The 15,074-nt window shown below is 38.6% G+C and overlaps 1 protein-coding gene across 1 annotated transcript in view; it reads left to right on the forward strand.

Moving 5' to 3' along the window:
• Positions 1-15,074, forward strand: part of sppl3 (signal peptide peptidase 3) — a 40,468-nt gene that overhangs the window by 11,700 nt on the left and 13,694 nt on the right. Inside the window, exon 2 of the mRNA XM_004538196.5 lies at positions 13,324-13,401. Coding sequence (XP_004538253.1) covers positions 13,324-13,401 — 78 coding nt within the window. The remainder of the gene's footprint in view (positions 1-13,323; positions 13,402-15,074) is intronic.

Genomic DNA, 15,074 nt, shown 5'->3' on the forward strand with positions numbered 1-15,074 from the left:
GTACCCATGCATTTCCTTTTTGTTACTGACAAATGAGAGTAAAAAGGCAATAAAGGCTCAGGTTTTTTTAGAAAAAAAAATTAATATGGGACAGGATTAGGAAGCTGAGGAAAAATGAAGACAAGATAGTGGCGCTCGTAATAATCATAAGATTTAAGTTGGGTTACTGCTCAGTTTAACAGGCAAAACTGAAGCAAACTACAGGCTCACTTACCACAGAGATACATTTGCGGTAGAGTTACGAGTGCCTGCGTGTTTTTAAAAATATCTGTATGTCTGAAGCGTAACTATATTGTATAGCAAGATGGGGCACTATGATATGCAACATGAATATTTTATTGCACATGTAATTAGTGTGTCCTTGTGTAGAGATGCCACAAGACCCAAGACTTGAGTGGAAAGCCAGTACAAATAGTTAAGGACCTGATGGTACTTCTATTTTACTGTAATTTATATAATTGCAAGAACTATGAAGTTTACTCCAAAATAATAACATAATGCTGCAGCATGTAGGTGTAAAGGGATGTACAGCAGAATCTTTGTAAAGAATTATTTGTTTAAACTAAGAAGTTTGGGTTTTGTTTTTTTTGCTTTTTGCTGGAGCTTTTTGTTCCTAAAACATTAGACTTTACATTGCATATCTGCTGATTGTCATATCCAATCAAATTTACAGCATATTTAAAAAATAGAACTTTTCTTTTAGTTGTGCCAATCTGACACATTTAATAGTTGACAAAAAACAAAAGGAGAGAAAAGCAGAGATCAACTTGTGTGTGGATTTATGTCAACATATGTTCTCTCTCAGAACAAACCTGTAGAACAAGCTTTCTACCTGACACTTCAGGTTTGGCATGCTAACCTAAAGTCTTATAGCCCTTTTTCACTACTACCTGCTCAACTCAACCCTACTCTGTTTCGGCCATTTTCCATTACGATCAAGTACCACCTAATGTATGTGGGGGTCATTGAAACTGACAAATGCAGACTTGACGTCACAGCTCCAGGGTCAGGGTGCCGGTGCTTTAAATGCTTGTACACTGCATGTTGTGAAAGGAAAGCTCAGTCTGGAGTCTGGATTTAAAACACTTGCTCTTGCCAACTAGCAAGAGCAGCAATGTTTAAACATCTGGTCAACTAGATGTTTAAACATTGCTGCTTTTGCTAGTCGGCACCAGAAGTACTTGTCAGGTAAACAAGTGATTCTTATTTTATTGATATCCAAAATTACCCATTGGTTGTAATATCTCGTCTTCCGTCTAAGGGCAGGCAGTGGTGCTTGCTCCCTCTTTGTGATGGAAAGTAGGCAGACAGCTGTGAGAACTAGTGCGGTTCTACAATGCTTTGAAAGATGAGTGGTTATACGTTAGATATTACAAGAGTTAACATAAACAAGACTGAAGCTGTGTGTAACCACATTCTGCACAGGCACATATGTAGATGCTGGCCAACAGGAAAGGTGGATAACTGCTGCTAGCAGTGCTAATGTAACACTTGGCAAACTGATCTAATACTGCACGTGTGTAGTGTTATACACAGCACAAAATCTTCAGCAATATTTAAAAGCACAATGTCATTAATGGAATGTTAAATGCAAATGCAATGATTGTATTTGCAATGTTTAAGCTCATCTTTTAGATGTTTGAAGCACTTTTCCTGCACCTTTTTTTTTTTTTTTTTTAAATAATCTTAATACAAACTTTTTTAAAATATTGTTCATATGTACACTAATGTGATTATTTTAATGAATGAATACCTTAGTAAAAGTTAATAGAGTTAAAAAATTAAAGAAGAAACTTTACACCTGGAAACCTAGTTTTTAAAGAGATAAATACAAAGTCCTGTTAAGACTTATCTACAGTACAAGTCGATGATGCTTAACCCTTTAAAACCGGTCGGAGCGGGTATGCTCAGTTTTGCGTAACTATTTTTAAATCCCTGTAGAACCAGAACCACGTAAGCTAGCACAATAATTTTTAAAAGTCATTTTTGAGTTCATAGTTTTCTGAATAGTTTCTGGGATGCTTAGAACTCAAATTGCACTGCTGGAAATAGTTTATTTTGATGCACATGGTGTTTATTTGCATTGTAATATTTATTTTCACTTCTCCAGCAGTATATAAAAATTGGTGCAGCTCAAACATAAAACTATGAAGACACTCAAAATAAATTTCCTGTTATTAGAAACTATTTTGTGCAACTTTTTTGTATTTACAATTTTGAGGGATAAACCTCTTAAAACCCAAAAAAGTATTATCAATTTTTTTGTAGTTTATTGCACTTTGTTGTAATATATGTAGTTATTATAGACTTAATGCATACATATTATTAAAATCTGGGCTATAACGGTTATATTGATGTATAGCAACTTGAAATGCTCCCAAAAATGGCACTACTGCATGCAAAAATATAAAGATAACTCTGGCGGACTTGGTTCTATAGTAGGTCTTAAAGGGTTAAATGACTTTTGCACTTTTTAAATAATCCTGTTAAATCTTAAGGAGTTTTGAGGGCTTCTTCAGTAGATCTTACAGCTGTATAGACAGAGCTAATCCTGCTGAATTTTCTATTTAAGAGCACACATTGACCTGAGTTTGGCACACTACTAAGGCACCTGTTGGATGTGTCCTGAACAGAAGCACCACTAAGATAACCTCTCAGAGCTGAAAAGCTCAATTTGTTTTAATTTGGAGAGACAGGCGCCTAATCAAGCTTAAATTTTAATGGTGGTCATCTGTGCTGATTAAATGAGTAAAATTGTTACATGTTGAGGCCAGCCTTAATAGGTATGTGCAACAGCTAGTATTATCCCTGATGTCTTAATACAAACTGATAGATTCTTGGTTAGTTGGTTATTCAACTTATTTTTTCATTAGCATACGTCATGCAGTTACAAAACTTTAAAACATGTCTTTTTGCAGGAGATTTTCTCTTTTTGTTTAAAAAAAAAATAAAAATAAAAATAAAAGATTAATTCAAGAATGTATTTTTGATCTCATTATTATTTTTGCTTACTAGTCACTGGACTCCAAAATTGTAAACCCCTCCTAGAGGCAATCTTTGCTACGTTAAGATGAACGATGGGCTGTCGGATTGTAACACCAGAGATGAAGCCTGACCAGAACCGCCTGGATCTGACCAAGATCCATTTCAATGCTAAATTCTCAAACAAACACAAAATGGAAAGATAACTCATTACAGTACCAATGCAGAGGAAATGTGTCCTTTTATATTGGGTGTAGTCCATTAATGTCCATAATTGATCATAAAGGTGAGACACTAAATGCTACCTAATTGGAAGTCAAACACCCAGTGCCTCGCTTAATGTAATTGATGGGAAAACTTGTTCGCAAGATTAATGTTAGTCCTGGAAGACTTGCCTTTTTTCTGTTTAGTGTGTGTGTGTGTGTGTGTGTGTGTGTGTGTGTGTGTGTGTGTGTGTGTGTGTGTGTGTGTTAGACCAGACCTGAGTAAGATGTTCATTTTGCAATAGTAGACTTTTGCTACTATACCTCACAGTAGCAAAAGTCTTTATTGTGGCCTGTTGACCTGGCCTTTAGTGGTCAGGTCTGGATGCAACTAGGACTGGGCGATATGACCCAAAATTCATATCTCGATATTCTTTTGCTGGATGGCGATATATGATATATATCTTGATATTTTATTTTATTTTTTAAATTTTTTTTAAATCCCTAAAGTAAGAACAAAAAGTGAGTTCGTAGTCAAAGCTGTGTCCCAGATCTCACACAGGCACTTTTATTAATATACAGCGTACATGAAAAAATTACTCAGAAATAAATTATCAGCATTTATTAAATAATAATTCTCCATAAATAAAATAAAACAATGTTGTTTTTGTGCATAACAAAAAGCTCACAATTGTGTTCTACTATGTGACTGACAGCCTGGAGTTTGAAATCCTCTTTGTAACCATGTCTCTTAACTGGTGCCATTTGTGGTCCTTACAAACACACAATGCGGTAATATTACGTTGAAGCACAGTAGGTATTACTCCGCGAGGCTCCTGACTACGGTAGCCGTAATGCTCCAACAATCCATCAAGTGGTGCGGCTTTGTAGCTTACAGATTGCTGAGCGCCGTGTACCATATAAAAGCGGTTTGCGGTCAGTAAGCACAACCAGAATTCATACATAATTCTGGTTGTATGAATTCATACACTGTCGATTTTTGAGAAAATGAAAGGGTTTTAGGCCGGGCAGCCCCCGTGCGTGGGGCTGCATGGTGTCAATGTGTTAGCCCGGTTGGCTCGTTAACGTGTTGACGCCGTCCAGCCGCATTGACGCATTAATGCAGTTATGGCGTTAACGTCGTTTTAATGAGATTACCATTTTAGTGCTGGTAGCATTAATCTCCAAATGTTTACTTTTTACCGACCAGCTCCTCTTTGATAGCTGCCATGTCCATCTTGTCGTTGCCTGCAGGTGAAGCGATGGGAGAGGGGGAGTTGTGTTCAGTGAAGGAGAGAGGCGAGGCAGAGTAACGTTGCGTAGAGACAAAAGTGGATGAAAGACAGGCAAACTTGCAGCTCCTCAAGTATAATTCTAACTTAACACATACTATAGCGTTACGATATTGTCACATCTCATATCTCGTCTAAAAATATATCAATATATTTAAAAAGTCGATATATCGCCCAGTTCTACATGCAACTGCTTTGATTAAGAATGGTATTGGAATTGTTATTGAAAACCTAGTCTGTCAGCGAACAAGGACGTCTTATGGCACTTCGGGCTACCGTCCAGGCCTCAACAGTCCGGGATTGTATTTTGTTTTTAAATGTTCCATTCATCTATCTCACCCATGTTCTACAGGCTTCTGTGCACAGAATTCAGACGAACCAGTTCGATGCTAGAATATGAATTAGGTCTGTGGGAGATTAAACTAGCTGTCTGTCTGCTTGCTGTGTTGACAGTGGAGCAGTGACCTCATTGGTGTGTTGTAAAACAAAGTCAGCTTTCCCTTATCACTTTATGAATGCTCGAAACCAAACTGACCATGTTGTTTTAACCCGCACCTAGAGTCAAATATACCAACCCCCATTGTAATGCTGTATGATGCAGTGCTGTCCTAGTGTCCCGTTTCCACAGTGAACTGTATGTTAGTGTTCCAGACTCAGAGACCCAGTAGAAGTTTCTGTACCACTGAATAAATGAAAGCGACAACGGTCTTGCTTTTTTTCACTTTTGCAGAGTAAGAACTAGAGCAGGGGGATATGATCAAAAATATTTATCACGATATACATTTGAAAATTTGTGATTAAAGATATAACTGACGATATAATTGACACTAGACAAAATACTTTACAACTCCACAAGTTTATTAGTGCAAAAAATCAATGTATTTTCACTTAAACAAGCAGCTGTTTTTTGTGTATTAAAGTTATATAAAAATTTATCAGTGCAAATGCAAATTCCTTGCTGACTGTTTAACCAAAAGGCATTTCCAGTGGAAATTGGCCGACATATCCTCAGCATAACCATGTATAATATCCACAAAACTTAAAAAGAGGTTATAGACACACAATACAGTAATATTATGTTGAAGCACAGTACGTATCACTCTGCGAGGCTCCTGCCTACAATAGCCGTAATGCTCTGCCAATCCATCAAGCGGTGCTAAAACATTTGACAGATTTTCGAGCGCCGTGTACCGCATAAAATCGTTTCGAGGTCAGTAAACACAACCAGAATTCATACATAAGGCACACGGGATAATAAGGGGCACTGTTGATTTTCAGAAAAATCAAAGGATTGATTTTAAAAACACCAAAAAACACAGTAATAATGACGGCCGGCTAGCATGCTCTACCAAAATAGTGCTTTGTTGTGTATCTGACGGACGAAAGCTAAACCAGTTCCACACCACTGAAGTTGCAGCATTTTTACAAACCAATTCTGGTTCATCCGTTTCATTTAACGATCCGCTTTCGCCCTTCTCGTTCTCCTTCGCCGCCATGTTTTTTCCACCATGTGCGTATGAAAACAAAGGCACTGCACATGCACGTTTTACCCATATTCTATCACTATATTTCATTTTCTTATCGTTGCCCAACATTATACCAGAACACCAAAGTGCAGCTTGTGCCAATGGAAGTGATGTCACTTCTGGCGTCCGGTGCAACTCGCAAGGATGAGAACTGAGTATAAAGGGCCCATTATGCTAAATGTTCTATCAGTGTTTGGAGGAAAAATAATTATACAACTCAACTGCATGCCAGCAGAAAATAAATCTTTGTAATTGCACAGCCAAACTAAAAATGCATCCCCTTTATATCATGATATTGTGTGTGTGATAAGCTTTACATTCGGGTCAGTTCAGGCCTGCAAAATAAAGTCAGCATGGGCCAAAAACAGCAGTTCCTCTGCCACTAGAACCTTGTTCCAAAAGCAAGTCAGCTCTCATAGACTCCCATCTTAAAATGTCCATCTTTGCAGCAGGATCAATTTTACATCCCCCAGTTTTAATAGCTGACCTGTTTGAATTGTACAAAATCTAAATTCTGTTGGAGGTGTGGCAGCATAGTCTGACAGGTGGCTGCCGAGACGTGGGTGTAGCTGGTAGATATTTCCTGGGCTGGACCTCAGCCAATTAATGTTGATGAACTGGATCTCGGTTCGTGTACATGGTGTTGGAGTATTTCATCTGTGTTGACACTGTGTGTATTACGGTATATGTACCAATAACCAATTCAAGGAAACTGTTACTTATAACATTCGACCTATGGAGTTGCTCTCAAACTTATCTTCTACTGGCTTTAATTAAAAAAACAAAAACAAACAAAAAAATATCCAAGGATTGTTTGATTTAATTAAAGCTGAGAGGCATTATGGTGCACACTACAGAGATAAAACATCCAAGATTGCATTTGTTCATTGTCGCTCTTGAAGTATAGCTCACGAAATTGGCTTCAAAAATGCAGATTTTCAGTTAGTTATGATTGCTATATATTATAATATAGCTTTCACATTTTGCTGGTGCTGACAACACAAACGGAAATGTAATGTGTATAATACAGGATGTTGCAAAGGAAATCATTTTTGCATCCATTCAGTGTTGTTTCATAATAACCAAAGAGGATGTAGCTGCTGGCATCAGGTGTCATAGTGTGAGAAACATTTGAAACACTACGAAGTGATACTATATTATATTACTTTTAAATGTCGTACATATAGTCCACATATAGTTTCTGACACTGTGTGTTTGTATGTTTTCTCTTTTTTAACACCTTATTTCTTTCTCTGTATATTTTTATTTCATTTACTCTTTAGTAAACATTAAATTCAACAGCACTTTTAAATACACTCTGCATTCCTCATCCATGACCAGAGTTTGACAGGAGACACACGGGTAGGATTTGGGTCAAATTTGCACCTCGTACTAAGGCAGGCAAATTACAATACCAGCCTAGTTTTTGACTGCATAATAAGGTTGCATGTCAAGGATGTGCCGCATATTGATATGGGACGAAGATCAAAATAAAAGCCTGGGTAAACATTTGTTTGAAAACAGCTGCCACTGTTTAATGTGCAAACATCCAGATTAGATGCAGAACTCTAATCATGACTGATTAACAAACTGAAATGGATAGATGGATATCTGAAGTTTTAAAACCATGCTCACCCTTTATCAAAATAAGTGCAATGCATCTGTCATTGTGCATAACTATGATTCCTGCTGCTTTCAGGCTGAGTTGTGTGGATCATATTTTTAATAGTGACTGAGCAGAGGGCTATTGCGTTGTTGTGCTCAATCTGTTCCTCGGCTATTTAATAAAACTGAAAAACATAAGTGCTATAGCACATGGGGATTCCACTCCAGAGGCATTATTTCAGCAAGATCTGCAGATGATCATAGGTGGCAATCCCAGACTATAGAACATTTTCTATACAATCTTTTATGTTACAGAGTATTCTAGGAACCAAATGCATGATTTATATTTTCTATCTGGAGTGTTGGCTTATGCATTTCAGTCCGATCAGGAATTGTTATACACACAGTGAAATTTCAGATGTTCAGATGTTGATGGATCTAATATAGGTGCAAAGCTAGTATTTAGTGCAAGCTCAGCTTTTATAAAACCTCAATGTGCCAGTCATTTGCTTTTAAACTACACCAATAAACATAACACCTAAAACCTGAACTTAACATTAGTACAGTTCTTTCTTTTCTTTTTTTTAATTCACACCCTCTTCTTTAGTATACAGTTTCCAGTGTGCCTTCAACTCTGTTCCATTGGCCTCATTGATTTTCATAATCAATAACTTGCTTTTCCTGAGTTCTCATTTTAACATGCAGCAAAATTAGCAATTCAGATTCTGCTGTCGAATTGGTTTCATTCGCTCCTTTGGTGTGTGTGCATTATGAGGTCCGGTCATCTCAGGGGAACATATGCTCATGGTTGTGCGGCTCAACAGTATTGTGCAGCTTCAGTGGGATGTAGGGTGGTCATAATTAATTTATTCAGATTCTTTTCCAGTTCTGTTGCATGTTTGGTTATGTAGTGATAAACGGGGATTTTTTTTTTGTTCGTTTTATTCTTATTCTTTAACAGGCCACTGTGATGGTTAACTGAACTCTGCTGACCCAGTTCCCTTTGTATGCACAATGCACAATGCTGTACCTTTGTATAGAATGGACATGCTGCCCAGTTAGTTTACACTTGCTGGTACAGTCTGCAGACTTCATTATTTTATTTCCAAGCATTAAACTTGCTCCACTCAGTTTATCATTTTTGTGGTTGCTGTTGGTGCCGTGCTACTTTGCTGGGACAAATGTGTCTCATGGTGATAAAATTGCCACAGCCAATTTTTCCATTGTCAGGTATAGAGTCTGAAAGGAGTCACACAAATTGCCATTTTCAGCTAGAGTCTGTTTTTGCTATGTTTAGAGTATGATGATTTAAAAAATAATACTCCATGGAAAGAACAGCACAGCCATAATTTATTCGGACATCACCAATGGTTTGTATGTCTCTATGGGTGAATTGATTACAGAGTAGAATCCAGCAGGAAAACCACCTTTTATTCTCAGAGAGAGGCTTATTTACACAATTCACCACAGTCTAGCAAATCTAAGGGCTGAACTTTCTTCCCCTGTAATATACCAGCTCTGAAGCTCATATTTCCTCTTCCATAATTGAACTTTGAGTAAATTTGACAGTAATCACATGCATCCTGACTCACTAAATAATCCTTGTCAACTCAACATGTTTTGTTTCATAACTTTATTTGTTTTGCTGGTGTGATAGTTTTTTGGTTTGTTTTTTTTTCCCTTCTTTTTGGTAATGCTTGTATTTTAGTGAATATTTTCTTCTCCTTTAGCTAAAAAAGGAGAGGCTAGGAAGCCTCACAAAAGCTAAAATCACTTTTAAACAATTTCTCTTTTGGTACTAGTTGTCAGATCACATCAAGTGAGAATTCAACTTGTGCAACAAGCAAAAGTATATTAAAAAAACTGAAGAGTGGGCAAATCCCAAGTTAAACTTTTCTAAACTTCAAGACAAGCAAAGCTGGCACTAATGAAAGTACGGGATAGCGTTGATTGACATAAGAGTGAGTGGTGCATTTAGAGCAGGGGTTGGCAACCGTGTGGCACGCGAAGGGTTAACTGATGGCACGACCATAGCTGGATTGGCCATAGGGCATACCGGGCATTTGTGCGATGGGCTGATTGTGATTTTTCATTTTTACGGGCCGATGGTTCTTTTTTTTGTTTGTTTGTTTGTTTTTGTAACGATATAAACAATGTAAGGTGGTGGATTGGCCAGATGATGGCCGATGTGTAAAAATAAGTTCGTTGTTTGGTGGTGGCTATGGCGGAGCTCACAGAGGCCAGTGGGTGGATGAGGGAAAGAGGAGGCAGGAGGAGGGCGAGACCTGAGGCAGCCGCCGGTCCGAGTGTCAGGTGAACTGAACTTTAGGTAGAAAGTTATGACCTGCAGTCTATCTGGGTCGGGTATAAACCAAGTTTAGGTGTAGTTTATTTTCATTGTGCTGACTTTTTACAGTCAGTTACAATAACTTGTACTGTGTACTAGCTAGCATGATGAAGTTTCTATACAGCTGGCTGGGTGCTATGATGTTACTGATAGTGAACTTTATTTTATTCATAAGGTTTGTTAGCAGAGTTGCCAACTGTCCTGTAAAAAAACAGGATCGTCCCATATTCAGAGAAATTATTACGCGTTTCGTATTGAGCTGAAAAGGAACAGTTTGTCCCGGACTTCAGCTAGAATGGAAAAAGACACAAAGCTTGAGTTTTTCTGTCTTTACGCTATCAGCTGCATCTTCTTCTCTCATTCGCTAGTACATAACAGTAACCTATAGCACACCAGAAAAATAGATTCGGACTACCTTTTAGGCTCAGGTGCAGTGACACGACTTTAACAAGTAGAAAAGTCAGTCATTCACCACCATCTTTCTCTTCTTCCTGCGCACTAAAACCACCAAAGTCCTCTTCTCCAGTGTCGGATACGAACAGGCTCATGATGGCTTCGTCATCCACTCTCAGCTTCTCTCCTTCGTTGTCACTTTCAAAACCAAACAAATCCTCGTTGTCAGTGTCAGAGTCGAACACCCTCGGAAGGGCCGTGGCGGTGTCCTCCTCTCCATCATGCAGCAGTCCAGCCCTTCGAAATCCGTTGGTGATCGTGGATGTTTTCACACTTTTCCACGCTGTCAGAATCCACTGGTGGAGTTGAGCATAACTTGCTTTTCGCAAGTTTATCGCCTATCATTATTTACGCCTCCAGCTGAACGCGTAGCGCTACTTTGAAGTTTGTTTTTCGCGCTACTTCGTACGGCACTATGTTGCCTGGCGGATGGACATGTGACCAACATACCACTCTAGAACCCCGATCCTTCCGCCAGGCAACGTAGTGCCGTACAAAAGCGGAACAAACAAAACAAATCCTCTTACGATATGACAAAAATCATGGACAATCCATAGAAAGCCGCACCTGACTAAAAGCCGCAGGGTTCAAAGCTTGTGCAAAAAGTAGCGGCTTATAGCCCGACAATTACGGTAATATTCATTTCTAGTATCAGCTGATGTTTGCTGGAGCCACAGCTGTAAAGGCTGCTGGTCATGATATCGGTTTGCTTATCTGGTGAGAGGGAAACGTGAAGATGAAACCAGGAGATGTCCTGATGTTACTGAATCATCAGAGCTGAACAAGTGATGGAGAAACAGGTTTACCTTTTAGGTGACATGAATGAGTTGAAGGGAAGTTGTGAACTGTTTCTGAGAGACAAATAACACCAGGATCCTTTTCTAAGTAGCTGACAGCTGGTAACTGTGCAGGGGCGGGTCTAGCAAAGTTTTGCCAGGGGGCCAGCTGGGGCATTGACAGGGAAAGGGGGGCACAAAGAAATACTTTTCTTTCTTATTCTCATTTAAAATGTCTGGCTTTAAGTAAATAATTATCTGAATCTTACAACCAAAGTTTTCATCTCATGTAAAATGTATAGAGATCATACATATACCAACAGGACTGTACATCACTGTCACAACAGCGTTCGTTTTCATTTAAAGGCTTTATGGCTTTTCCTATAATACCTGGTGGGCCAGTCTTTAGTCAAAATGCCCGGGCCGATTTTTTATTTTATTTTTTATTTATTTTTTATTTTTTATTTTTTGTCCCAGTCCAGCCCTGGGCACGACACGCAGTGAATTAATCTGAGAAGGTGCATTAAAAAATAAATGGCTGGGCCAGCGGTGCACATCGCACACATTAGTTGTGCCGCTTCTTAATGATGGTATTTTAGCTGACAACTCCAACTACCAGATTCAACTTGTAGTTGGCTAAAGATAACTTAGCCTACCGGTGAGAGGGACGTTGCTAGCTGGCACCTTTTCAAGCGATGTTGAAATTTCCACATTCCGACACTTCAAATGTGCTCGGCGCAGCAACAGCACTGTGGAAATACATGGATACATCCGTAGACTCAAGACAGAATTCACAATGTGTTTTCAGGACTTTCAGGTGTATGGACCACTGTTTTCTTTTCTGATCAAACCAGAAAGGCTTAATGAGCAGCTGGATTTGGCGCAATGAATAAATTTAATAGTTAAAGACATTCAAACATTTTCTGAACTTTTAAGTGCCCACTGACACTCTGTTTTACACAACAAAATAAAAAATGTTAACTCTTTACCCCTTGAAAGCCTTAGAGGAGCAGTTTCAGTAATGTTTCAGGGCTGTTAGTGAAGGTGGTCTCTGCTTATGCGGCTACCCTTGGAAAAAATGGTCATCGAACCACATCTTTATTATTTATATGGATTCTAGCAGAAGCATTTCACCACAAAGGTTTGATTTATTTTTACAGCAAAAGCAGTACCTAAACTCTTTTTTTTTTTTTTTTTTTTTTTTAAGTTTTTCACTCGAGTTAACTCCTCCACATTGTTGTCTCCTGCTGCATCATCCTGACTTTTGTTGTTAACCTTTGTGGTTAAAAAAAGAGAGACTTTGGTGTTTTCTTTTCTTTTCGCTCATACTTTGAAGCATGTGACACTTGTTTTCAGTCTCCTTTTCCTGGCTGCTGCATGTCTTAGCACTTATTGAAAAAAACATTTAAACTGATGAAATATCAAGTCTAATAATGCCAAGTGTTAGAGGCCACACCACTGTATTTTTAGTTAAACAAATCCCATCAGCATCACAGTTGTGAGACTGCTCTCCAGAACAGCAGCCACTTTGCTATAGCAGTGAAACTCATCGCATATTCCTCATATTCTTAGCAGTTCTGTTTGTGAGATGTCATTGAGGTTGCTGGCATTGGTCTATTTAATACTTTTTTATATGCTGTTCACTATTGAATGTAGTGAATGGAGCCCAGAGTTTTGCCCTGACAGCTGTGACCGGAGAGTACAGAACATAAACACACACAAGCATCAAGTATAATCACTTGACAACAGCATCTGAGTGTTAGGAATTTGAAAACTTAAGCTGTGGTAAAATAAATATCAACAGCAGCACAGTTAATTATCAGATTCATGTGTTTCTGCTCTTCAACAGTACATAGCAGTATATTTATTTTATATTTATATTGTACTATTGCTTGTTTGATATGCTTTTATACTTCCTTTATGTTGCTATATTGTTTGTTTGACATGTCTTCTTGTGAAGCACTTTGTAACAGCGTTTTTGTCTTAAAAAGTGCTATATAAATAAATTTTACTTACTTTTTTACTATAGCAGTAATCTTGTGTTAATAATGAGACAGTTGTGCTTTTGTTGTTGTTAAATGTCCATGCGTAGTCATTTGTGCCGTAAGTAATGTTTGTATGTCTCTCTTTCTTCTATAGGGCGTACTCCCTAGTTGACTCCAGTCAGGTGTCCACCTTCCTCATTTCCATTCTGCTCATTGTCTATGGCAGCTTCAGGTGAGTGTTAATAGCAAAAGGGGTTTTTAGTGTTTCTATTACAGTAGATGAGCAGTAAAATGTAGGTTGGGTTTTTTTTGGGGGTTTTTTTTAATAAATTTTTTTGTTTGTGTTCAAGTCAGTAAAAATGCTCAAGTTCTAGTTTAATTGTTTGGATTAGCAAACAGCAAAATTACGACATCTCTCTAATTTATATTTTGTGATTAATCTGTATGGATATATTATCTTCTCCCATCCCAGTAATAACAGGTGTAATCTATCATTAAAACTGGACATAATTTAATTAATGATCAAAATGATGATAACATTTTCACAGTGTTTTACCAGTCAGCCCACAAAACAGTCCCTATGAATTTTCACGTAGTCTAAATTTGTCTCCATACTGGGTACCTGAGGGGCTTTACTGTTGACTGCGGCAGTCTTTATGTGACCAAAGCAATCAAAGGTTTTCAGTTAGCACTGTATAACCCTTTGTGACCAAATTTACCTAGTGACAACAAGCAACCTCCAGCAACTACTCACAACCACACAGGGAATATTAATGTTTCCCTAGAGAGCCGTGGTTGCCTGGGGGTGGGGGAATGGGCTCCTGTTAGACTTGTAACCAAGACCAGAGGGTATCAAGACCAAGACAAAGTCGAAACGAGACCGAGACAAAAAAGTCTTTAAACTGCAGCCAGATGCTGCTTTGTTTATGGGTGTCAGGCATATTTATGTGTTTTTGCGATGCACTTGCACAGCCCTCCTCACCGCTGTCTACTGTCTCACTCACTTACTGAGAGGACAGACACAAGCTCCACTTGACTGTCGTGTCTCTCACCCTCTGTTTTCCACATAATGATATTATCCTATATCTTCGCATGTGATTGGCCACAATATGGAGGGATTGGACCATAGCTGAGCCACTGTGTGAGAGCTGAGCAGTGAAAGGAAATTGAGGAGCCGGCTCTCGCTCAATGGGAGTCGACTCTGATTCACTACAAAGCACTCTCTATGCACGGCTCTTAGAGCTGATGCTTTTGCGCATGACAGATTATCGAACGTTGCGTTGTGTGTCATGGATACTGTTGACTCCAAATCTCCCAACCACTATGTTGATCTGAGACAGCAAGACAGAGAGAGCGAGACCAAGACAAGACCGAGGGATCCGAGACCAAGACAAGACCAAGACCACGTAAAAGTGGTCTCGAGACATCCTACTCTAGCTCCTGTGTGCCCGGTGCCTTATTCACACTTCTAATTATATGATAGAAATCAATAAGTCACACTATAATCTGTGAACAATAAACAGTTTAACTCTAATAACTGCACATTTGCAAAGCTACACACATGCTGGGTAATATTTACTAGCTAGGTAACCTGACATCATTAACATCCGACATGGAGTCCATCATTGCATTACACAAAGAGACCAGGAATATGTCAAAAACATACAGCACTCGTCTACTGTCTGACTTTGTTCAATTTAAAAAAAGAATTGTGCTGAACTTTCACTGTGGTTGTGTCTCAGGCAGCTTCTTTACACAAAGTATCAGGAAACCAGCTAAGGCACAGAAACATGTTACTTGAGGCAATCGAGTGTTCTTCCTGATAACAGGATAGTTTGTGCCACATAAGTTTGTTTTAAAGTCTTAGTTCACAGCTCTGCTATGGAAATGCTAGCCTGACTTTTA

The sequence above is a fragment of the Maylandia zebra genome, linkage group LG7 (assembly GCF_041146795.1).
Source record: "Maylandia zebra isolate NMK-2024a linkage group LG7, Mzebra_GT3a, whole genome shotgun sequence".
Classification (NCBI taxonomy): domain Eukaryota; kingdom Metazoa; phylum Chordata; class Actinopteri; order Cichliformes; family Cichlidae; genus Maylandia; species Maylandia zebra.